The sequence below is a fragment of the Lethenteron reissneri genome, chromosome 19, assembly GCF_015708825.2.
Source record: "Lethenteron reissneri isolate LAM-NWPU_2019-01 chromosome 19, ASM1570882v1, whole genome shotgun sequence".
NCBI lineage: Eukaryota > Metazoa > Chordata > Hyperoartia > Petromyzontiformes > Petromyzontidae > Lethenteron > Lethenteron reissneri.
The window spans coordinates 14,252,895-14,277,409 of record NC_083797.1 but is presented as its reverse complement, the minus strand read 5'-3'; the positions used below and the strand labels follow the sequence as shown (position 1 = coordinate 14,277,409).

At 49.5% G+C, this 24,515-nt stretch overlaps 1 protein-coding gene across 2 annotated transcripts; it reads left to right on the top strand.

The window, feature by feature from the left end:
* Window positions 1–1,784: 1,784 nt before the first annotated feature.
* Window positions 1,785–22,701, top strand: LOC133344312 (kielin/chordin-like protein). Of its 2 annotated transcripts, none has more exons than XM_061554414.1 (7): window positions 1,785–2,073; window positions 5,827–6,154; window positions 7,414–7,746; window positions 11,067–11,408; window positions 12,214–12,552; window positions 15,628–15,917; window positions 20,119–22,701. In XM_061554414.1, exons 1-7 carry the CDS (start codon window positions 2,011–2,013, stop codon window positions 20,419–20,421), a joined length of 1,998 nt encoding a protein of 665 aa, XP_061410398.1. In that variant the 5' UTR covers window positions 1,785–2,010; the 3' UTR covers window positions 20,422–22,701. The 2 variants fall into 2 exon arrangements, with proteins under 2 accessions (XP_061410398.1, XP_061410397.1); XM_061554413.1 differs by having other exon boundaries at window positions 5,824–6,154.
* The last annotated feature ends 1,814 nt before the right edge of the window (window positions 22,702–24,515 follow it).

Sequence of the window (24,515 nt, the reverse complement as noted above, 5' to 3'; positions counted from 1 at the left end):
GAGTGTGAAGGAGTTCAATGCAGCGGATCGACATGTCCTGTACGGTGGGGTAAAGAGTGGGTACTCCTACCGCTTCTTCCGAAAATGTATTGGCGAGTATGAAAGAGTTAGGCCACACGCTCTCTATACGGGCTGCATCTCACGAAGGCCATTCTACCAGCAGCTCCGTGGGCATGGCAATTGCAGGGCTGCACCGTTACCGCTTACACGCACGTGGGCCCAAGCATCGTGTACGCGAGCATGGCAACCACCGCTATTCACTGCTGAGTGCTCGCGAGGGTCACGACAGCGCCGGTGCCAGGCTAGGTGCACTTTGAAGCCATGCACTTTTGTTATGTCTAGCTAAGTGGGCACTGTCGTTAGAGTGCCAGACTCACAATCTAGAGGACATGAGTTGAACTCATGGCAGGTGTCGCTCAGTCACCTTTCCCCTCAACTCTGGAGGTCACTAAAATGGGTAATGGTTCATGGCAAGCGAGCAGCGGTGGCCGTACGTTGAGATTAAACCCCTATCGAGGGAACGTGGATTTCCACCGCTGGCTCGGGGGGGGGGGGTCACCGAGGTGAGCACTACTCCGATGCTCGCGTGAGCAGGGAGGGTTAGAGGCTGGGTATGAACGCAGCGATGATGACGACGATGACGGTGGTGGCTCGTGGAGCAACAACGGTGGTCCGCGTGCGATGTTCCGCTGGGCTGTCGAGTCAAGATCTCCGGGAGACGCGGAATGAGCCGCAGTGGACGTTGATTCACCCAGACAATAATCATTGTTACCATTTGCATTTGTACGGCACATTTCATCCGTAGATTCCGAATGCGCTAACCGTGTGTAGAAAGCAGGAAATAAACAGAACCTGCAGAGCAAACGGCCAGAACTACAACGACTATTACTATTTATTTTATTTACCAGGTAAGGCCCACTGAGCTACATAACTCTTATTCAGAAGCGACCTGGCCACCAATGATTGCTCAACGAAGTGGCTTACTCTAAAGGCGTGTTTCGACATGTGGAGGAAAAAACCAGAGGACCGCCGAGAAATATCTACGCGGGATGAGAGAGAGACGCAAACTCCAAACATACAGCAGCAGGCGTGAGGGTTGGGACGGAACGCACGACCTCCTGCATACCAGGCGAGGCAGTCAACATCTCGCCACCGCAGTCAATTCAAGACAGCACTGACAAAATCCCGAACGACTCTTGGGTTGCGTTGCGCCGCGTGAAGTCGCTCGCCACGTCGATGCGGGGTGACGTCGCCCCCCCACCCCCCACCCCTCCTCCTCTCGGAGTGTCCACGTGCTTGCGCGAGGTGCCCACCAACCAACCGCGTCCATCATTCAGACAGTGCCTCATTCAGCAAGGGGCTCCTCACCGTCGCCGCTTCGCCCCCTGCTCACCTGTACAAATGCTGGGTTTGTTTAGCCGAGCTCGCAGGAAAGGGGGAACGCGAGTCCGAGCTCCCCCCCACCCTCTCCGGTATTTCCATCCCGCCTGGATGTATTCTGTCACTTTAACTACAACACGTCAATACACAGGAGCAGCATGGGTACATCCGAATTCTTGTCAAATACTTTCGGACCCGGAGGGCTGAGTAGGTGGGGGGGGGGGGGGGAATAAACGTCTAAGACGTTCCGAGCCCCAAAAACAGCCCAACGCACTCCCCCCCTCCCCATCCACTCCGCACCCCGGCACACGGCCCCGACTCTAAACAAGCTTGGCAGCGGTTAACTTTAGACTTCTATATATATACACACGCGCGCATGGGCAGTGTACGAGCAAGTTGCGATCACCGCCCGTGAGTGATGTGAATGCAGTTTGCGTGGCTCAGAAGTCAGACGTACTGTGGTGAGGTGAACAAGCCTCCGCGCCGAGTGTCAGAGCAGCGGCGGCACCGGTAGTAGTGAGAGCAGCAGTGGTAAGCGCAGCAGCATCATCAGCAGCAGCAGCATCAGCAGCATCATCATCAGCATCAGCAGCAGCATCATCAGCAGCATCAGCAGCTTCACAGCGAGCGATGGCGTCAATTCATCTGGTTACTGTGCTGGCAACAGCTTTCTTCGCTCTGCATGGTCCGCTGGTGAGACCACGCGCGCGTGTGTGTGTGTACCCGGTGCGGTGTATAACGCATCGCCGCTGGGGAGACAAAGGCGGCCGGGCGTGGTGCTGTTCACCCACCCGCTCGTGTGCCGTGCCAGCCTTCATAGGTGCTCTCTAACAGAACTCGACCCAACCGTCTGATGAAGGCTACACGGGGGATTTTGTCTCTGCGGGAGTGTGAGTGTGGATGGGGTGCCTCTCGCTGCCAGGGACACGAGTCCAATGTGTCGGGTTCTGTGTGCTGTGTGTGTAGGGTTGTTTGTGTCGTGTGTGTGAGGTTAGAGCACGATCAAGGACGGCTAAGCCTCAGACTCATCACGACTGAAATCATCGTGCAATCATTGTTGGAAATACGGAATTGACATCAATTACACGTCACCACTACTAATCCACTATGCTCACTATCATCATCATCACCACCAACATCAACACTACAATCACTATCATCATCATCGCCATCATCAAGCACAACGCTCATTCATCATGGATTTGGTCAAATATGCCAATGCATGAACCTCTTGAAAAATTGTCTTGAGACGTAGGAATGGTTTCATAGAATAATTAAGGAGAATTATCATCACCATCATCGCGATGGCCATCATCAGCACGACCATCATAATCATAATCAGCGTCACAGTTGTAAACTTATGCTGATGATCTACATCAACAGTATTATCAACACCATCATCATCGTCATCATCCCTCAGAGGTGGGTAAATCGAGCACCGCCACCTGGCGAGATCGCACGACGAGGTGCATGGAAGCCAAGGGCGCGTGTTGTGCTTAAAGACGGAGCGATCGCTCTCTCTCCACATGAATGCGTCATCGAATATCGCCAGCGAGGCCCCACACACAGAGCCCAGATCGCGCCCTGTGTCTGCTCTGGCCCGAGCCATCTGTGCGGGGGCGGCGGATGGGCGGTCGCGCAACACTGCGGCAATTACGTAACCAGCGGTGGCTCGCCGATGAATACCAAGAACACGAAACCGGGCGTCGTTAATGGGCGGCGTTGCGTAATGCCATCCCGTGAAGGAGCCCTGTCTCTCGCGCGCGCGCGTGTCGGGTTCACAGACCGCGGGCGGGCGGGCGGTTGACGAGAAGAGCGCCGTGCGCGTGACCCCCCTGCCCCCCGTGCCGCACGGGAACGCGCAAGCAGGCGTCGATTAGAGGATGAGAAGGCGGTGGTTCACGTGAACCCCGTCCTGGTGCGTTGCAAGGTATTGTGCGTCGTGCTCTGCGGGGCCCCACGCACAAGAGGCAATGTGTTCTTGTGATGTGTCTCAGCAGGGTCTGAATTGCATCGCAAGGCTCAATAAAGAATTCGACTGTTACTATCTGTATAGTAGTATAAAATATATGAACGACTACTAGTAGTCGCTATGTTGTTAGCGACGGGTTCTGTAAATGTTGCTCATGCAATGCGCATTAAGAGGGTGGGATCCAACTGAGATCCATTGTGGTTTTGTATCCGAAAACCAAAATTATATCCGGATAGAAACTTGCTATTAATCCAGCCTGGTTGATCTGCGGTTGTCATATTAAAATTATTGTCCTTCCCACGGAAATGTTGAATGTCCAGCAGTGACTCCAGACCTCCAGCAAACATTCGCACTGCGCCATGTGCTCATATGAGCCAGGAGACTCGGATTTGTTTTTCTCTCTCTCTCGTGTTGTTCCGACTTGCGGGCAGTCTTATATGCGTGGCTCGCGTGCGCCCCCCATAACTTGCGGGGCTGTGTCCCCAGCTCGAAGCTGTGCGTGACCCGACCGCTTGTGCCAACGATGCACGGCAGCCGTAACGGGGAATCGAGCCGTCGATTTCCGTGCAAAACTGGCTCAGTAACCCCCCTCCGCCGCTTAATTAATTTCAGTTGCCAACAAACATAAACCCCAGCGTGGAATGCGGGGAATGTGGCAGCTCCCTCCCCGCCACCTCGTGCACTCTCGTTAACTCGTCTACTGCCCTCCGCCCTCCGCTCGCCGCCTTGGCAGGGCCATGCTCGTGTAAGCCGAGGGTGTCAATTCAATCGCGCGTCTTGCTTGGCGCGTGGCCCAGATGTTCTCGGCTCAGCAGGACAGGCCAGACGGGGGCAGTGAGCGGGGCAGGGACGAGGATACGATGAGTGAGGGGGTCTCTCCCTCGAGTTTTCCTCACTGCGCTGTCAGACTGCACGCAAGTCGAGGGTTCGGGTCACGCAAACCTCGTCAGATCGTTCGATCACGCCCTGCCTGCGATGTCTCATCCCCACTGTGCTCACCCACCACCAGACTGCAGGTCACAACAACAACAACACGATCACCAACCCACTCACTCGCAAACTCGCCCATTCACTCACCCGCTCAACCATCAGTGTACACTGCAGGTCACCCCATTTCTCTTCCTGCTTCTTCCCTCGCACCGCTCCACTTTGGACTTCCCTCTCCTCCCATCACGATGATCGTCATCGTCGTCTATCTCCCCAAGCTCTTGTGATATGCAACAATACAGGACTGTATTGACATGCGTTTCGTGTATTCCCGTGGTCCTGGCTTCGGCTGATAATTCCGACTCCAGAGCAGCGCGGCAACGTTCTACAAGATATCGAGGGAAACATTAAGCCACAGCTGGTAACTCGTTTAGCGTACAACTAAGTACGACCCATATCGAATAGGGGGGGGGGGGGCCTTGCCGACGTAAATCTGGCGCTTCACCAGTGATGCTTCAAGCGAGGCTGGCTCTTCTGCTGATGATGAGACCCTGAATGGCGAAACCGGTCCACAGTTGGTCTTGTTGTTGAACCCACGCTGTGGAAATAATGCACCCCTCAGATAGAAGGACGCGTGGCTGATGAGATATGGAAAACATATTTTTTTCCTATATATATGTTTAATGTCCAGGGAACGAGGCGAAATGTGTTCTTATTTTATACTCGCCTTTTGCCCGGCCAAGGACGGGGTGTGTTGCAGTAAATCTGAAACTTGCAAGCGAAAAGCAGAGCGCGACGTGATATGCATTGCCTTAATGCGCGTGCAGTTTGTGAGGGCGCGGTGACACAGACCTGTTTCGTCCTAAGGTTGTAATCCCTTGTTCATCATGACATCCTTTTACTTTGATGCCTCAACAGCGTTATGGAGATCGCGTGACGTGAGGGTTGTAAGTTGACGCCGAGGAGGGGGGAGGAGGCGTGAGGAGGCGCCTCGGCCCCCCATGTGGAGTGACGTCAGCCGCTGATTATTATGACTGGGAGGGGGGTGTCCATTTGGAGGACGTTACTTAACATGTTAATGAGGGGCGCTGGTCGACGTGGAGTGACGTCACGAGCATTAAGGACAGACATTCCTGGGTGATTAGAGTCGGTGTATTCTCCAAATCTTGACGGCTGTGTTGAGTTCGTCGTGATGCAGCGCTAGTGATGGATTGGCTCTGTCCGTGCAAAGACAAATATCCCCTGTGTAGCCTTAACAGACTGTTGGGGCAAGTGCTGCTAGCGAGCACCTATAAAGGCCTGCACGGCACACGAGGGGGTGGGTGGCCAACACCACGCCCAGCCGGCTTTGTCTCCCTAGTGGCGATGTTTACACATCGCACCAGGTCCTCATTTGAGGCTGAGTCGACCTAGGGGAGGCCCAGGACCGGTTCAGATAAGCGTCACTGATGTTGGCCGTGAGCGCGAATCGAACCCGGGTCGCCAGGTTCGTAGCGCAGCGCGCTAACCGCTGCACCACCGCTCTGCCCGTGCACCACCGCCAGCAGCCGCAGCTTCTGGAGGCGGAGGCGCGGCAGGCGCGGCAGGCGGACTGCCCCTCCCCGTGCCGGTGCCCCGCGGGCGTCGCCCCCTCGCGGTGCCCTGGGGGCGCGGCTCCCGTGCGCGACGCGTGCGGCTGCTGCGAGGTGTGCCCGAGGCTGCGCGGGCAACCGTGTGGCGAGGGCGCCGCGTGCGACCAGCGAGCCGGCCTCGTGTGTCGCTACCGCCAGCAGCAGCACCACCAGCAGCAGCACCACCAGCAGCAGCACCACCAGCAGCAGCAGCAGCAGCATCGGCACGAGTCCGGTAGAAGGGGTGGCACGGGCGTGTGCGTAGGTGAGCAAGGTCGCGTCCGCCCAGTGCGCTAACAGCTGCACCACCGCTCCTCATTTTTTCGAACGCCTGAACAAAAGCAACATTTTTTTTTATTCAAGTACGAACAGAGAGTGAGACGTTAAGTAATGGGTGTGGAATGTAGCGGTGATGGTGGCCCATGGGTTGGGTGCACGAAGCAAACATTATTGTGGGTGCTCTTTAGCCCCCACCGCTCCCCCATCTACCCCCCAACCCCTCCACCCACGCAACTACATAAGTCTGTTTGACGCGTAGGCCAGTTAGTAATGTTTGTCACGTAAACAGAACATGCCAATTCGTTACTAGCACAGCACACCGTCGTGTTGGAGAACACATCCACAACATTTACAATCTGAGTTCGACGTTTCGCCAATAATTACGACAAGCATCAGCACGCAACAGCCAGATTTGTAGAGAAATTTTCCTATTTCGTTCCTTAGAGGGATAGATGTTATGACGTCACTTGTGAGCCATTCACGTGCGAAGGCAGGGGGGGGACAATAGATACACATTGCAAATTAAATTCATTCTCTAATCCCTAGCAATGCCCATCGGCTTAAATTGCCCATTGACTAACATTACCCATCATAGGCATGCATTGCCAATAGACTAACATTGCCCATAGGCCTACATCGCTCATAGACTAACATTGTCCAAAATCGGCTAACATTGCCCATAGACAAATATTTTCTATCGACGAGCATTTCCCATAGACTAAAATTGCCCAAGTAATATCATTGCACATTGAATAACACTGCCCATAGACTAACATTCCCCATAGGCTTACACTGCCCATAGGCTAACATTACTCGTAGACTAACATTGCCCATAGATTAACATTGTCAATCAAAGAATTGCATTGCCCATGGACTAACATTCCCATAGACTTAACTTACCAATAGGGTAACATCGCCCATCAGCTTAAATTCCCCGTAGACTAACTTTGTCCATCAAAGGCTTACATTGCCCATAGACTAACATCGCCAATAGACTAACATTGCCCATAGGCTTACATTCCCCATAAACTAACATTGTTCATCATAGGCTCACGTTTCCCGTAGAATAGCATTGCCCCTAAACTAACATTGCCCATATACTAACATTGCCCATAGGGTAACAAGTTTCGCTGTTTCTCCTCCATAGGAGGAGCGCAGACTACAGTGGTTACAACTGCAATGATCCACGGTTGCTAACGTTGAATTAATCGGCGCCTCCCTATTTCCCTCCCCTGGTCATCCCAGGTCGCCATGACTCTGGTACGGCCGTGGTGGCACCGCCGCTGCCACAGCCACCACCGCCTGTGGGGTCGTGCGAATTCCGCGGGGTGCTGTATCGCGATGGTGAGAGGTTTCTCGTGGACTGCAAGGAGTACTGCTCGTGCCGTGCCGGCAGCCTGGCCTGCGTGCCCGCCTGCCCCCAGTCCGAGATGCGGTCCTCGCCCAGCTGCCCCGAGCCGCGGCGCGTGCCGCCCCCTCCGGGAAAGTGCTGCCACGAGTGGGTGTGCGGGCAGCCAGAGGCGGCGGGCGCCGGCAATCGGACCAGGGAGATGCTCGGACGGCACGACACGATGGCCGGTACGGGTGAGAAGGCAAAGCTCAGGGTCAGGCCACGGTCTAGCCATAGGGCAGCAGTCTGGCCAAATGCCTGGTGGGCCACTCAATTCTGAGGGACTATGGAATGAGTCTTTGAGGGGAAATTGCAAATATAATCAGAGTTTAAAAATTACTTTTTTAAATTTAAATATTGTATTACCTCATGCAAACGCTTCATTGCTTGTTCATCTCCCACCACTACCCCATCTACCCCCCCCACCCCCCACAAAAAAATAAAACACAGTCGACAAGTATCTCAAACTCTACTTGACGAATGTTGCCCGCTGCTGTCCTGCGTTCAATTCGTGCACGTGACGATCATTTCCAATAGGCTTACATTGCACATAGGCTTACATTGCCCAAAGATTAACATTTTCCATAGGCTTATTGCCCTTAAACTAGCATTGCCCATAGACTAAAATTTCCTAAAAACGAGCATTGCCCATTGGCCAACATTGGCTATAGGCTTAAATTCTCCAAAAACTAGCAGTTCCATAGACTAGCATTACCCATAGACTAACATTGCCAATAGTCTAACATTTTACAGAGGCTTACATTGCCCATAGACTAACATTGCCAATAGTCTAACATTTTACAGAGGCTTACATTACCCATAGACTAACATTGCCAATAGTCTAACATTTTACAGAGGCTTACATTGCCCATAGACTAACATTCCCCATAGACTGAAATTGCCCAAAGACTAACATTGTCCATATACTAAAATTGCCCATCAACTCGCATTGCCCATAGACTAACATTTCCCATAGACTAACATTGCCTATAAACTAATATTGCCCATAGATTAGACGTTGTCGATGGACTAATATTTCACATAGGCTTACTATGCATATAGACTTTCTTTGCCCATCGATTAACATTGCCCATAGACTCGATGCCAATGTCGAGGTCTGCTGGCCATGACAAGAGTGCTCCAGCAGAGAGAAAGTTCGTGAAGTTTCGCCGTTCCTCTTCTGTTGAAGGAGCTTAGACCACAGTGGTTTCTCTGCGATGGTCCACTGTTTGGATTGCTAACGTTGCAGTAATCGGCAACTCCCTCTCTCCTTTTTCATAATCAGAAAAAACAGGAAAAGGCTCGGTTATTCGGCAATTTGCTTCGTTCATCATGTCGATATTTTCGTTTGCTTTGTGCCCCTTGTTTCATCAAAGACGCCACGCGGGTTCCCGTGTGACATCAATCCCGTTTTGCGCAGAAACAAGAAAAAATCATCCTCAAAACCCATCACCAGATCCCTGCAATAGTCACGTGACACAAAGCACCCTCGCTAGTCCAACTTGTGTAAACGGATGCAACACCCCCAGCCCCCCCCCCCCCCCCCCCGTTAACTGAGTGTACCGAAATTCCAGCTAAATTCTGGCAGAAACCAGGGCCTTGAAGATGCGACAGTGGCTGGATAAGCCGCTTCCTTCAATTGCGCATTTTCTGGCCCCATAGAGAGCCAGTTTGGCATTGTTCATGATGAAGTTCACCAACCCTTCTATATCTTTGGTGCCCTCATTCCCCCTATATCCAAAAATAAGATTTTGAGTAGGAGATTTCGTAGCAGCTTATCGAGTGAGTCTAGGCTTTTGCAGGGTATGTATTGATGTGCCACTGTTTCGAGCTCACCACAGAATACGCATTCTGGATTTGGTCTTGGTTCCAGCACGAGGTTTTTTCCCTATGCGTGTCCCACTTCTACGAGCATCTGGGAATGGCGAAGACCCTGTCTTTGCCACCAGTGCTCTCCGTATATGCCCCAGGCATGGGTGCGATGTCCAACTTCAACTCTGGGAGATATTTTAAAGGACCGACCTCATGCCCACTTGACTCTGGAGATAACCAAGCTGAATCATCTATAAAATTTCTCTTCAGTTGGAGCGGGGTCTACTGCCATCTCGCGTGAGCTCTGTGGTAAGGGCTCTCTCCTTAGTCATCTGTTGGGTGTTTTTTCTTTACCAACCTTTTTCACAGTCCCCTCGTTGTTGGGTTGGGCATTTGCTGTCTTCGGGACGTTTTTTAACATGCCCCTCTGCTTTGCATAGGTTGCATTTTAATACGTCCCTACAGTAAAACAGCCTATGGGCCCTTCCTCCGTTTATTAACGTAAAGGGGCCCTCCCCCAGCTGCCTATTGGACACCAGCATGTAGACCTGCCTTCTGAGAGACAAGACATGCCTCAAGGTGGGATTGTTTGCAGCCCAAAGGCACATGCTGTACATATGAGGTCAGTGTACCCAACTTAGCCAGGTTGTCTCATATTTCTTCATCAGAAATGTAGGGGGGGGACGTTTAATATGATTACGCATACCGACGGCGATGACAGTGGCTCCAAGGTGAGGTGCCAGTCGTTAACAGTCAGCCCCTTCCCCATGGCAGTATATGCCATTTTCTTGAACCCCATGAAGAAAATCGCCTTTACACTCAACTTGGAGGCGTACTTTATTGAGCCTGCAGGCACGACGCCGGCCTGCGCTTCGACGTAGATGTTGATCGGGACATTGGTGGAAGTCAGACAGTGGATTCCACACTCGCGAGAAGGCACCAGCTGCTGTATACGTTGTTACTGATCGGGTGGACATGTTCATGTGTGTGGGATATGTCACGCCCAACTACTAAATCAAATATATGTTTTCAAAAGCCAGGAAAATAAAGAAATAAGCATTATTATATAAAGATGGTCTATGTTGTTTTGACCAACTTCTCTTAATACCGTTAATTCTATTCACACAAAGCTCCCCTGGCGAGAGGGTAACATAATTGATAGTCCTCAGTAGCTTACAAAAAGATAAAAAAACAGAAAATGTAGAAAAAGGAGCAGGCCAAAAAAATCATAATAACGTGAACACACTCACAGTACTAAATAAAAGGGGTTCAAATGGGATGCACGGATGTGTTCATGTGAAACCACACCAAACAAAATATAAAATATCACGAAACTTAATTAATAGTTTGAAGAAGAAAAAAAACCTCAAAATAAAATATATATATATAAAAACGTGTAATTATGAAATCAACTATAAAATTAAATTGGGGATTGTGCAGAGAACAAAGCCACCATTGCACTGCAGAGCCACGCCCTGAACAGTGAAACCAACCAGAAAAGAACAAAGAAAAAAACAAAAACGTTTCCTAAATGAGCAAACAAATGATCACAATGTGTATAAAGCAAAACACGTACTGTTGATGAAAAGATAATCCAACGAAAAAGGTGAAGAAAACGTTTTTAGAGGTAAGGCCAGGAGCTCTGCATGAACACGTCTCTCTCACTCTCCCTCCCTCCCTCCCCTGCTCATCCCAGGTCGCCGTGACTCAGGCACTGCCGTGGTGGTGGCGCCGCCGCGGCCACAGCCACCGTCACCACCTCTGGCGCGGTCGTGCGAATTCGGTGGGGTGCTGTACCGCGACGGCGAGAAATTTCGCGTGAGCTGCGTGCTGCACTGCTCGTGCCGCGCCGGCAGCCTGGCCTGCGTGCCCGCCTGCCCCCAGTCCGTGCTGTTGCCCTCGCCCAGCTGCCCCGAGCCGCGGCGCGTGCCGCCCCCGCCTGGGGAGTGCTGTGAGAAGTGGGTGTGCGGGCAGCCAGAGGAGGCGGGCGCCGGCATTCGGGCCAGGGAGGTGCTCGGAGGGCACAACGCGATGGCCGGTACGGGTGCAAGGGCTACAACACTCACGGTCAGGCCCGGGTCTAGCCATAGGGCAACAGTCCAGGAAAATGCCCAGTGAGTCGCTCCATTCTGATGGCCGGTGCAGCGGGTCTGGGTGGTGAAGTGGCAAATATGATCAGAGTGTAAGCTTCTTTGCATATTTGCTCATTTAGCTCCCACCACTCCCCCATCTACTTCCACCCCCCTACAAAAAAAAACTACATTACAGTCTACAAGTAACTCAAACTCAACTTTACGAATGTTTCCTCCTGCTGTCCTGCGTGCGGAAACGTTGTAGTTCTATTCGTGCACATTATTAACACTGTCCATCGGGTTACATTGCCCATAGACTAGCTTTGCACCGTAGACTATCACTGCCCAAAGACTAACATTGCGCATAGGCTTACATTACCCATAGACAAACATTACCCATAGACAAACATTGCCCATAGGCTTACATTGCCCATAGACGAAAATAGCCCATAGGCTTACAATGCCCATATACTAACATTGTCTATAAGCTTCCACTACCCATAGGCTAACATTTCTGACGGACTAGCACTGCCAATTATAGGCTTACCTTACCCATAGACTAACATGTTGCCCATAGACTAACATTTTTTATCTGGCCACGATGAGAGAGCCTTAGTAGAGAGAGAGTTCGTGATATTTCGCCGTTCCTCCTCTATTGGAGGAGCACAGACCACATTGGTTAGACTGCTATGGTCCACGGTTTGGTTTGCTAACGTTGCAATACTCGGCGCATCCCTTCCCCTACCTCTCTCTCTCTGCTGGCTGTTGTAGGTCGCCGTGTCTCTGGCACCGCCATGGTGGCGCCGCGGCCCCCACAACCACCGCCACCACCTTCCGCGCGGTCGTGCGAATTCGGCGGAGTGCTGTACCGCGACGGCGAGAGGTTCCACATGGGCTGCGAGCAGTACTGCTCGTGCCGTGCCGGCGGCGTAGCCTGCGTGCCTGCCTGCCCCCACTCCGAGATGCTGCCCTCGCCCAGCTGCCCCGAGCCGCGGCGCGTGCCGCCCCCGCCGGGAAAGTGCTGCCACGAGTGGGTGTGCGGGCAGCCAGAGGCGGCGGGCGCCGGCAAGCGGACCAGGGAGGTGCTCGGAGGGCACGACGCGATGGCCGGTACGGGTGACAAGGCAACGCTCACGGTCAGGCTGCCGACTAGCCATAGGTCAGCAGTCCGGGCAAATGCCCGGTGGGCCACTCCATGTATTAAATTATTGTATTACCTCTCACCTGTACGCTTAATTGCATATTTACGCTCTCAGTGGGCATTAATTCCCATAGTCTGCGGCCCCAAAGATTCCAAATACACCAGCCACTGTCGCATCTTCAAGCAATTTGAGGTGTATTTACAAATGGCTGGGCCGATTATTATTCCCAGTCTGTCACTGGTCACGATTATCCCTGGGGCCATATGCAGGGCAGACGGCCACATAGGCTCCCCACTTTCGTGTCATGTTCTATGCAGTACTTCTAAGTTGCTTATCCAAATCCCACCATGGAGTTGCGAATATCCTCCACATGCACTCGTAGTCACAGGCAGATGATTACTTTCCAGATGCGTTCATTAATAATTACCACATGTTTATATGCATCCAATCAAATTCCTTAACCACCATACTTTCTTCAAATTATCAGGCATTCCAATGATGTATTTCTAAGGTAACAGCGCTATTCTGGTATCATAGGTTGTGTGTCATGACCTCTGTGCATTGGCTGCTACTGTCCTCACCTCTGTTCCGAAGTGATTAAAATGGTTGAAGCCACCTTCTCTGACATGGCAATTATGAGCCCCTCTGATCACCGTGAGTCACCCGGCCTACCGAAACCACGGTCACTTCAAAGCAGACGTTACATTGGTGCCCTGGCCGGGATATCGCCACCGACTCTGCTTGGAGCCAGCGAAGTTGCAAGTGCTCTGACCACTGGGCCACAAGCGTCGATGTCGACCTTTACCAGTCGCTCATTAAGGAGCCGCAGGGCAGATGTTGATGTTGTGAAGGATAAATATGACAATGTACGTGTTTAAAGCCAATTAGACTACGACCTTTCCTATGAGCCCCCCTCCACCCCCAATGCGCAGTGCGCATGTAAATAACGCCACGCACACACCGCCTGTGCGATATTTCACCGTGAATTGCGGGGTTGTTTACGCTCAGCCGTTTGAGAGAAAAAAAAATCGCCGAACTGCTCAACGTCAAATTCCTGACCCATTATTGCGATGTGGAATACACGAGCAGGTGAAGGAGCTGCACTGCGCTATGAACCCATGGACCCGAGTTTGTTTCCAGGCCACTGCCAACATAAAGTGGCGAATGATATCCGAACCGGGTCTAGTTTTGCCCTTCAGCAAACCGCACTAATGAGTGAAGTGTGGTCAAACAAGTCCAATATAGTGACACGGTGTGGGGAGGCCCTCGTGCAGCAGTAGATTGAGAATGGCTGAAATTAAGATGCAAGAACTCGACTACTAATCAGAAAGCTGAGAGTTAACATTCTGGCCGCTTGCCAACGTACACCATCATCCCATGTATGCCTCCTCGCTCAATAATATGCGCACTACATTTTTGGTAGAAATTCCACATTCATAGGGAGTGGGACAGTTTTAAAATGCAAACGTATGTTGAATTCACAGTGGTTACAAATTTTAGTGACCCTGGTGGGATGATGATGATGATGAGCGGAACCAATCACCGACCGAGATATGAACTCTGACCGCAGTTTCTCACATGAGCGATTCGAGTCCAGGCAAAGGCCAAGGTGCACCAGAACTCATCTACACAACCGAGCCTGAGCCACAGGTGGAAATTCCACATTCCTATGGTCGGGATAAATGTGTAGTCCCTATTTACAAAATGGGGAAGTCTAAAGATTCTGACACGAATAGGGTAGCGTACCAGTACACTAAAACTCAGTATCACCATCATTAACTACGTCCAATCAATCCACTGCTGGACGGAGGCCGCTCCGAGCCGTCGCCACCTCTCACGGTCCTTGCGATGTAACGATACAGGCAGCACCTGCTGCTGCTGCAGCAGCAGCAGCGCCAGCTGGTGCTCAAACTCACGCGTGTCAAAATGTCACCCCAAATACGTTCGAGACGGCAGCGGGTTTAACCACTGGCAGCCGCTTTGCTGTGCTGCCCTCTGCTGATTATGCTGCGTAATCACGCAGCACTCCAGCCAGTAAGACAAAAGCCTCTGGGTTTCGCCACGATTATGGATTAAGATCAACTTTTCGGATAAGTCAACAGTGGTTGTTCTATGGATAGACTCCACCCCGCCATGGGAATGTGTAATTTGTTACCAGTGGCTCAGGGCTGTGAACGGGAGATATGAGCACCAATGCCTCAGTGCTCATTCGTGCAAGGAATCACTCTGAATTGCTTTTATTATCTATCGCTTCATTATAATTGGCAATTCCACGTGAGTCAGATTCACAAATCATCAGGCGTGTGTGGTACGTAACATCTTAATTTGTACTCGAAGAGGAAAGATTTCTAAACATAGAAAGGCAGAGTGAGATTGAGCGCATGGTCAGGAGTTTTGGAAATCTTGCTCTAGCCCATCAGGAACATGGTTCACCAATTCCCCTCCAATATAAGTCGAATGTGCATATGATATCCATGCACTTGTGTCTCAAGATGCTGCACAGTAACATGAACAGCCATGCTCAATCAACTTCTGGATGGAGGCCTCCTCCACCCAGTCACAAACCCTGACAGTCTTGTGACGCCACCATCTGCCTCGCCTTCGTCGCTCCATCTCCACGCCGTGGTTGGCAAGATGTTATCTCCCTCTCCTGGTATGAAGAAGGGCGTGGGTTCTATTCCGACCCTGACGGCTGCAGTATACAGTGCTTGGAGTTTGCGTGTTTCCCCCGTGGTCATGTTGATTTTTCTCAGGGTTCTCCTTCGGTTTTTCTCTCCACATGTAGAATCAAGTTGCATTTGGAGTATTTGGCTGCGAAATCTTTCCACATGATATGCCACTTTATTGAACTATCATTCGCGGTCAGGTCGCATCTGAAAAAGAGCTACATAGCTTAGCGGGCTTCACCTGGTAAATAAAAATATCTTAGTTTCAGTTTCCACGCCGGTCTTCACTGCGGTTACACAATCTGCAGAATGCCATCCTCAAGCTGCTCCCTTCTCCCTGTGAAACGTCTCGCCCCCCCCCCCCCCCCCCCCCCCAGCGTTTCGCCAGGAGGACACGATGATGGTGGTGGTGGCGCCACCGGGGGGGTCGTCATCATCCGGCTCCGAGGCTGCTGCTGCTGGGGAACCAGCCGGGGGAGCGGCTGCAGCCGGGCCCCCCTTCACGTGCGAGATGGGCTACTCGAGCGAGTGGAGCGCCTGCTCGCGGAGCTGCGGGGCGGGCATCTCCACGCGCGTCTCCACCGAGAACCCGCGCTGCCGCATGGAGCGGCAGTCGCGCGCGTGCGTCGTGCGGCCCTGCGACCTGCCCGTCCCTCCGCCGAGAAAGGTGACAGCCACCGTCGCAGCGCTTCTCCCTCCTCCGCCGTGTGGCGACAAGTTGATCAGCGGCGGGTGCATGTGTGTGTATGATGAACTTCTTTCGCGCCGTACGTAGCCAACCATGCTCATCGGAGATGCGGGAGGGAAGGGGAACACACTAAACACAAAAGGAGCGATTCTCTGTCCGCGTGGAGGCTCGTGAGTGAGCCACTTGCACGGCTTCAGCAGTCTCTTCGTGTTGAATTGTCTTAAATGTTGGCAGCGAACGATCAACGTGGGCAGCTGGTGTTACTGTGTGGTCCACAACTTTCAGATTGATTCTCGCCAGCCAGGTTTGTCTGGGTCGGCTGCCCACAAAATATTTCCTCGCCCAGCACACCACATCAAGTATACCTAATCTGGCTATGGCGGTTGCTACTTTTCACGTGCCTACTCTAGTCTACCAATAAGCTGTGAGAAACCCTGCCGTGATTTGGCAACCACCCCACGATCAACACCACCACTGCAATGGTACTCAGATGGGATGGTTATTAAAATCGTGACGTGGTACTGGTTTATATCTGGACAGGTGGAAGCTCTATATACAGTACTGTATATCAATCAGCCAATTAACTTTACCCATAGCCAGGTGGAAGCCCATTAAGACAAAAGTGCCTTTGCAAATGAGACCTGGGGTACATAAGCACAAATTAAAAAAACACCTTTAGTGCACAAATGAAATAACTTCATAAATGTAAACAAATATCATTCACAAAGACAGAAAATTTACAGTGCACGTTATTTTTTTCTCCACAAAATACACGATATATGTGTACAGTCCTTTTGTAACACCTTTACTAATCAGTACCATTTAATATTAATTCATTAGTTTATCTATAAATATGCATATATAATAATTGGTTCATGTATGCAGTATATGTATATAGTTTGTTTGCAGGTTCACCACAAGTACGTTTGGTTAATTCAGACTTGATTCCTTGCACAAGGTTTCTATTTGGTGTTTGAACAGCTTAACACCTATTTATTGCCAGAAAGGTTAAAACTTATTCTTATTTTTTCATACTTTGATATTGGCAAAAAGGTCCCATTGGGTCATTCAAACTCTGCCAGGCACGAGAGATTCTACACGCACCACGAGGCGGGTGACATTCAATAAATCGAGTGTTAGAGATTTGCCGAATCACCGATGCGGAGGTGAATGAAGCCATTCCCCTCCGGCTTCCACGCTGCTGTCGACCCATACCTGAACCATACGGCTTCCACGCTGCTGTAGACCCATACCTGAACCATACGGCTTCCACGCTGCTGTAGACCCATACCTGAACCATACGGCTTCCACGCTGCTGTAGACCCATACCTGAACCATACGGCTTCCCCATCTTCTTGTATAGGGAATTTCGTTTTCAGGTCTCTACGGCGGACAGCCGTTTCAATACGAGAAAAATGTCTATTTGTGTTTCTCCCTTGTGATGGGACTTTGTAGGAGATTTTATGCGGGGCGCAGGGTGACCAATAATGTCTGAATTGGTCTGTGATAAGGCAGGCACTGATAAGGATTTGGTAGGTATGGTAGACCTCGCGTGCAGGACGGAGGAGCGAGGTCGTGCATGGAATTGACTGCAGCAGATGGCGCTGCGAGTCCGTGAAATATCGCGGCCTCTCAAATTGGCGGCGGGTTCCGAGAGAACGTTGGGGAGTGGAGGCTGAATCTGATTCTGCCTCGCGTGGAGGGAACTTCCTTCGGGTACCCTGATGCGTCTCTCGGCTGCACTGCTTATCATCATCAACCCCAACGATTTGCAATTAATTCCCCCCTTTACGTTTTGTTTGATGGACTTTCCAGCCGAGGGCTCTAAATGGCCACGTCCGGCGTGAGTGCCATGCCAAGAGCACTGATTGGATCTAACACAGTACGTACAGTACTAGGCTCTCACATGTAGTCAGTTCGGTGGTCTCGGCCTGGTCACTGATGGGGCACGGAGAGTTTTGTATTTGAGTTTTTCATACGTACTTTGTTAAATACATGAGATTCACATTTGTGGTGCAAGTCATATTTGCCTTGCACAGAAGAGCGCCACCTCGTGACCTGAGCAGCAATTCGATGGCATCCTCCTCCAGGGTCGGTCCCCGATTGGCCACGAGGCTCTGTGACGCGATAGGCGCCACGTTGGGACGCTTGCCTTCATCCATCTCTGGAAATGACTCAAAAGCGCAGCACGGCTGGGATATTAACATGCAACACCTCTCGAAACAAAATAAAGACTCGATACACGATTTAAATTGTTGACCCTGAATACCGAGGTTTATCCAATCGTGGCTGGTTTCGATCATTACGTGCCTATAAGCCAGCAAATACACAACAACAAATACACAGAAACTCTACAGCGTGGAGGGTCCGAGTCCCCCATGGATGCTCTAGAGTTGCCCCGGCTGTGGCTGGCGCTCGTTGTTGTTGCTTGCTCCAGCGCTGTGCTGCGGTGTTGCTCTCTGTCTATCTTCCTCTCTCTCACGTTTCCCAACACTGATCCTATGCCCTTTATACCGTGGCATCCGTATTTTAAAGACTAGAATGTCGGCGGCTTACGGCCGTCTTATTCTAGCTCCTGTGAAGGGCTTCTCGGTGCTTTGCGCCTAGCCCGTCGCCCCCATTGATGTCCTCTTCACCCCCACAATGTATGCAGATACTACGGACTAGTGTATGTAGGGTGTATAGGTATATACAAACAAATTGGGGAAGTCGACAATTCTAAACCTGTTGGATCAACTTTTTACCTCCACATCTGGGCGGGGGGGGGGGGGCACTTTCTATAACGTTTTCATTCAGGACTTCTGGAAGGCTCTTATAATTTAGTTGACGGACAAATGCACAAATGGAACGCCATGGTTTATAACAGATACCGTATACATTAAAAACTGTTAAGGGTATCATGGGACCTCCTTTGCCAGTACCAAAATATGAGAATAAGTTTTTCTCCTTTAATCTGGCAACAAAACATGTGTTAAGTTGTTAAAATACCAAACTGAAACCTTTTACAAGGAATCATGGCTGCATTAACCACAATACTTGTTTCGATTTAAAGCTTTCGTGACTGCAAGGATTCATCTTCTTGGTTCTTTCGGTAAAGTCACGTAGAAGGGAAATAATAAAATAATAAAAATAAAACATAATAAAATCAAAATGAAATTATCACTGAGAATTGTATTTTATTATGTTTTTATTATTATGTTATTATTTCCCTTCTACGTGACTTTACCGAAAGAACCAAGAAGATGAATCCCTACAGTCACGAAAGCTTTAAATCGAAATTTAACCAAAGAGTATGTATTCCTGCAGTTGCGAAAGCTTCAAATAAACATTTGTACGTGGGGTGGTTGGAAATATTCGTCTCACGACAGTGTTGGTGAAGAACAGGTCTGTCACCTGAGGACGGCTGCTTGCATTGTGGCCGAAACGTCGTGAGAATTGTATTTTATTCAGTTTTATTTTTATTATTTTATTACTTCCCTTCTACGTGACTTTACCGAAAGAACCAAGAACACAATACTTGTGGTCAAAATGCAAACAAAAAACATACTCTGATAATATATGCATTGTCTTTTAAACTGATTGGTCCAAACCAGAGACAGCTTTCTTTTGAGCCTCGTCTCAAACGGTGTTAGGCCAGAGGACGCCAGTTAAGGGTATGTATATACAATTAGAACTTTTATCATTTATTTCAGGGGTACCACGGTGGTGTGATGTTGTCTTCCTTGACTGGTATAGAGGAGGTCAGGAGTTTTCGTGTCTATTTCCCCGTGGTCACGTGGATGTTTTTCTCCGGGTCCTCCGGGTTTTCCCTCTACATTCTGCAACGTGCGTTTAGATTATTTTCATTATTTTGCTGCTATAAATATCCACATGATAAGCCACTTTGTTGAGCTATCATTTGTGGCCAAGTTGCTTCTGAAAAATAACTTAATAGCCCAGTGGGCTTTACCTGGTAAGATAAAAAAAATAGTTGAGTTTTTATTTGAATACTTCTTCAAGTGATGTGCTTACCTTTCCAATATACTTTGCACTCCTATCGTGTTTGTGTATTGTTTGTTGTTGTAACATTCCGACCCGTCCCTACTAAGCATCTGTAAGAAAGAGCTTCAAAGCCCATCGGATTCCTCCTCCGGTCAAAATAAATATTCAGATTTTTTTTTTCACCCCTTCCCCCGAACAGCCGGGCAAGCGCTGCACTCGCACGTTCCGCGCACCGTCGCCGGTGCGTCTGCGGGACCCGGCGGGGCCCGGCGGGGCCGCGTGCACCTCGCTGCGCCGCTACCGCCCGCGCTACTGCGGCGGCTGCTCCGACGGCCGCTGCTGCACCCCGCACCGCACGCTGACACGCGCCGTGCGCATGCGGTGCGCGGGCGACCGCGTGGCCCTCAGGGACGTCATGGTGGTGCGCACGTGCGCCTGCCACCGACACTGCCCTGACGACGACGGTGACGACGACGCGGGCAACGATGGTAACGAGGTGTGATGGTCATCACGGTGGTGGTGCTGGTGGTGGTCATCGTAATCGTGGTGGTTAGTGATGATGATGACACCATTGTGATTGACAAAGGTGATGGCGATGAAGACACAGTTAAGCCAGTGATGATCACACGATTATCATGGTGACATTAATAAAGATGCAGATGACAAATGGGACATTGATGATGACACAGGTATTTAATCATGATGGCGATGATAAAATCATGATGGCACCTGACAGTGGCACTATGACGATGACCACCACCACGCCAGTGCATTGAAACACACCACGACACCGTGGTGATCGACGACGAATTACACAGTCATTATAACAATAATACAATGATGATGGTGATAGCACCACGATCATACCATCTTAATGATTATGAATATGATAACATGGTAATGACACGATGGTAAAAAATACTATGGTATTGATACCACGATGTTTATAGTGACGATGATCATAATGATGGTAGTGAATATCACACGTTACAGACAATATTTACTCCACAATAAAAACTCGCAGACACCACTTGCATCACGTTAACACCATAGTGGCATTAACACCATGATTACAACACCACCTCATCCGCCTCACCCACTACTGTCACCATGACACCATACCTACACCACCACTAAGTGACACCACAACTACACAACCACCAGTACACCTACACAACCACCACCACAGCTATACCACCACACAACTACCACCAGTGAGACGACACATACACAACCACGACCACACATACCCAACCACCACCACCGTGACACCACACCTACACAACTACCACCACACCAACACAACCACCACCACCCCTACTCCACTACCATCAGTGACACCACCACTACATCTACACAACCACCACCACACCAACACAACCACCACCACACCTACACAACCACGACCACACATACACCACCTCCACTACCACCGGTGATACCACCACTACATATATACAACCACCGCAGTGACACCACGATTACTGCACCAATTTCGCAACATCCTCGACGACATTTTCGACCTTTTTTTTAAACGAAACGTTCTATAGGCTTTATATGAATAATTATGTGACTGGTCCAACTCAATGTAACCATACACGGTAGTTGGTATGTACTTAGACCTAACGATAGAGCTCTCCGTAGCCGCATTCCACTATACACGGCTGAGATTTAATGTTTGCACTTAACTAGAGAAGAAGTCTGACATCTCCGATGCTTTATCATCTGAGTTCCTCTCTCTCTCTCTCTGCAACTTTCCCTTCTCACGCAATAGTAACTGCTACCCCAGTGTAAATACACATTTTGTATATAAAGTCCTGATACTAATTTATGTAACTACTCCATTTCTATCCCTGTGTATAGATTGTGTGAAGTATTTTTTTTTACATATAAACGCTTTGCAGTTACATGGTGCACCTTTGTCTCTGGCAGTTACATTTTCATTCATAGTTCACCTCGTCCCTTGATATAGAATATCTCGTTTGCAAGGGTGTCAAGGCATTTAGCAAACACGTATTTAACATGAGAACCTACATCAACATAAACAGTGTTTATTTGTAGGGGGATTTTTAAAAATCATTATAGAAGGATCAAGGTATGCCCAAGGGCTTCCACCCTGCCCTCTTGCCTAGATGCCCCCGCTAAAAGCCGACGGAATGTAGGCAAGGAAGTGTGGCCAGCTCGGGCTTTTGAATCGAAAACAACTGAGGAGTTGCAAAACAAGAGCACTGTAATGTAACACAAAAAAAACATTCACAAAATAAACAATGCCGTGCGTGTGTGCGTACAGCAACTACATTCCAACTAACGTGCAGCCCTTCCTCAATCCACGAGTGGATGAAGGCCTCCCCTATACCATATCAGTTGTGGAAAGATTTGGCCACTGGTTCAAATAGCAAACGCTTCACTGATTTCAGCCGTGACTACGAATCAAAAGTCGATCCCTCTATAAAATTACATTTTTATTGTACAAAAATCTCCGCAGGCATTTGCTTTATGCGTTTTTTAAGGCTGCATGTTATTTTTGCCTCCAAAAAGTATCACTGACGATGATGTTAAATCCCATCGTGACTTTGCTCTAGCCGGGCGCAGGCAGAGAGCAGCTGCTGCGAACGCCTGCTCTCACGTCTGCAGGCATATCACAAACTGCGTGCACTCGTTCATAATTCACGCGCACACGGCAATCCTGCACCATTCACGCACATTCCTCTCTTAACTTCATCTTAAAGACGTGTTTTTTTTGTTCGTTGTTGTTGTTTCATTAACGAACATTGAAAAATAAAACCCAAGATATTTTACAAACGTACCGCTCGATCGTGTCAGTGTTTGTGAGTGAACGCGTTGAGACGTTTCACTGGGCTGTTTATAGATTCGTGCCATCAACCATTGGTCGTCGCTCAAAGGTTCCACAGATGCTCATCTAAACAATGCTGAGCCCAGCATCATCTTCCAACCATGGCACGAACCCCACTGGTCACAATCAAAGGCTTATGACGTTGGCGTTTGCGTCATTGCCCAACGTGATTTGTGGATTTGCGCAGAGGCCATCAATCCATCGGGTCGTGGAGGGCTTCTGAAAGACGGCGGAGCATAGCCGAGGAAACGAGTGGGAAGGATTACAGTCGATCAGCGGTTATCCGGCTGCTTTCCAACATAATCCGGCGGTCCCGGACCAATCCGGCGGTCCCGGGCCAATCCGGCGGTCCCGGGCCAATCCGGCGGTCCCGAGCCAATCCGGCGAAACCGGCAACGTCGCTCCAAAGGCAGTGAACCTAGTCCGGTGATCGACACCATGTGCATGACACTAAACGAGTAGCTACGCTTGATTTCAGTGTGAAATATTATGAACTGTACATTATACACTACATACATACAACTTAAACGATGAAAATACTGCACGTATATATGTTTTTCATGATTGATAGCTACGGTAATAAAAACTAAATATTTAACAGTTCGATCCGGCGAAAAGTGCGTTGTGTAATTCGGCGTTCACTGGAGCACCGCTCTAAAGACTGCATCTGTCTGGTGATCGTCAAACACGTTGTAGAAACAAGAGTCTAGTTCATGCATGACCCCGTGCAGAGTCTTCGAGATTGGAATGGTAAGTGCGGTGTAGTAAATGCAGTGACTTTTTACAGTAGGATATTTCTTTTTGTCTATTTGTATGTTTATTTATGACAATTTCGTATAGTAAACACATTTAAAACAAACATATCACAACACCTAAAACGTAATGTTACGCAAGAATGTGCAAAAAATATATTTTAAGTCATGATTTCGTGATTATCATGATCGACTGCAGTGTTCCTTAACATGGAGTGTACGCACCCACTGTGGTGCGTGATGCCCTTTCTGGGGGTGGCGAGACATGGGCAGATTTTTTTTTAAAGGTAAATCATCGAAACACAAATTACTTTGTTTCATCAAACCTACGTATTTATTCACTTTTTTACGATGGAGAACCAGAGGGGTGCAAGGCTGCAGTAAAGGTGAAGAACCACTGCTCTACTGTATTGTACATCTTGCTGTCACTGCCGTCTGGTCCCCGCACCTTAACCCCGCACCATGCCAAGAAATAGATCAATAAATATCCCACATTATCATTCTGACATGTCAAAGAATGGGCCCCATGAATATATAAAGTTATAGAACCACTTCTAAATTCCCGTTACTCGCACCCCATTGTTGGGTGTACCCAGCAAAGAGTGTTTGTCGCATGGTATTGTATTTAAAACGAAATGCTTAAATCCTCATGGTTGGAATCTTGGCAAAAAAATAAGTGAAAAACCAAATTTAATATCACTGCAGAACCCGGTTTAACCACGGGCGGTTGAAGCCTGGATTCAAACCCCAAGTTGTTAACGGTACCAGCTCAATGCCGTGACGCACTCACCGTCCAGGTTTTGATGGAATCCCTCGTTTCTCTCCGCCGGACGAAGACCGCTTGTGTTGCGATCGAAATGTCGTGGGTTTTTGCTTTGATTATTTTCAATTTATCCTTTTTATTTTAAATTTTAATTTAATTGTATTATTTTTATTTTATTTTTATTTTCTATCTACGTTACTTTACCGAAAGAACCAAGAATATGAAAC

Bases quoted from the DNA above. Each gene is read 5' to 3' on its own strand.
- LOC133344312 (XM_061554413.1), top strand. From the start codon at position 2,011: ATGGCGTCAATTCATCTGGTTACTGTGCTGGCAACAGCTTTCTTCGCT. The intron at 2,074-5,823 runs GTGAGACCACGC...CACCACCGCCAG, and splicing joins TCGCTCTGCATGGTCCGCTG to CAGCCGCAGCTTCTGGAGGC. The intron at 11,409-12,213 runs GTACGGGTGCAA...TGGCTGTTGTAG, and splicing joins AGGGCACAACGCGATGGCCG to GTCGCCGTGTCTCTGGCACC.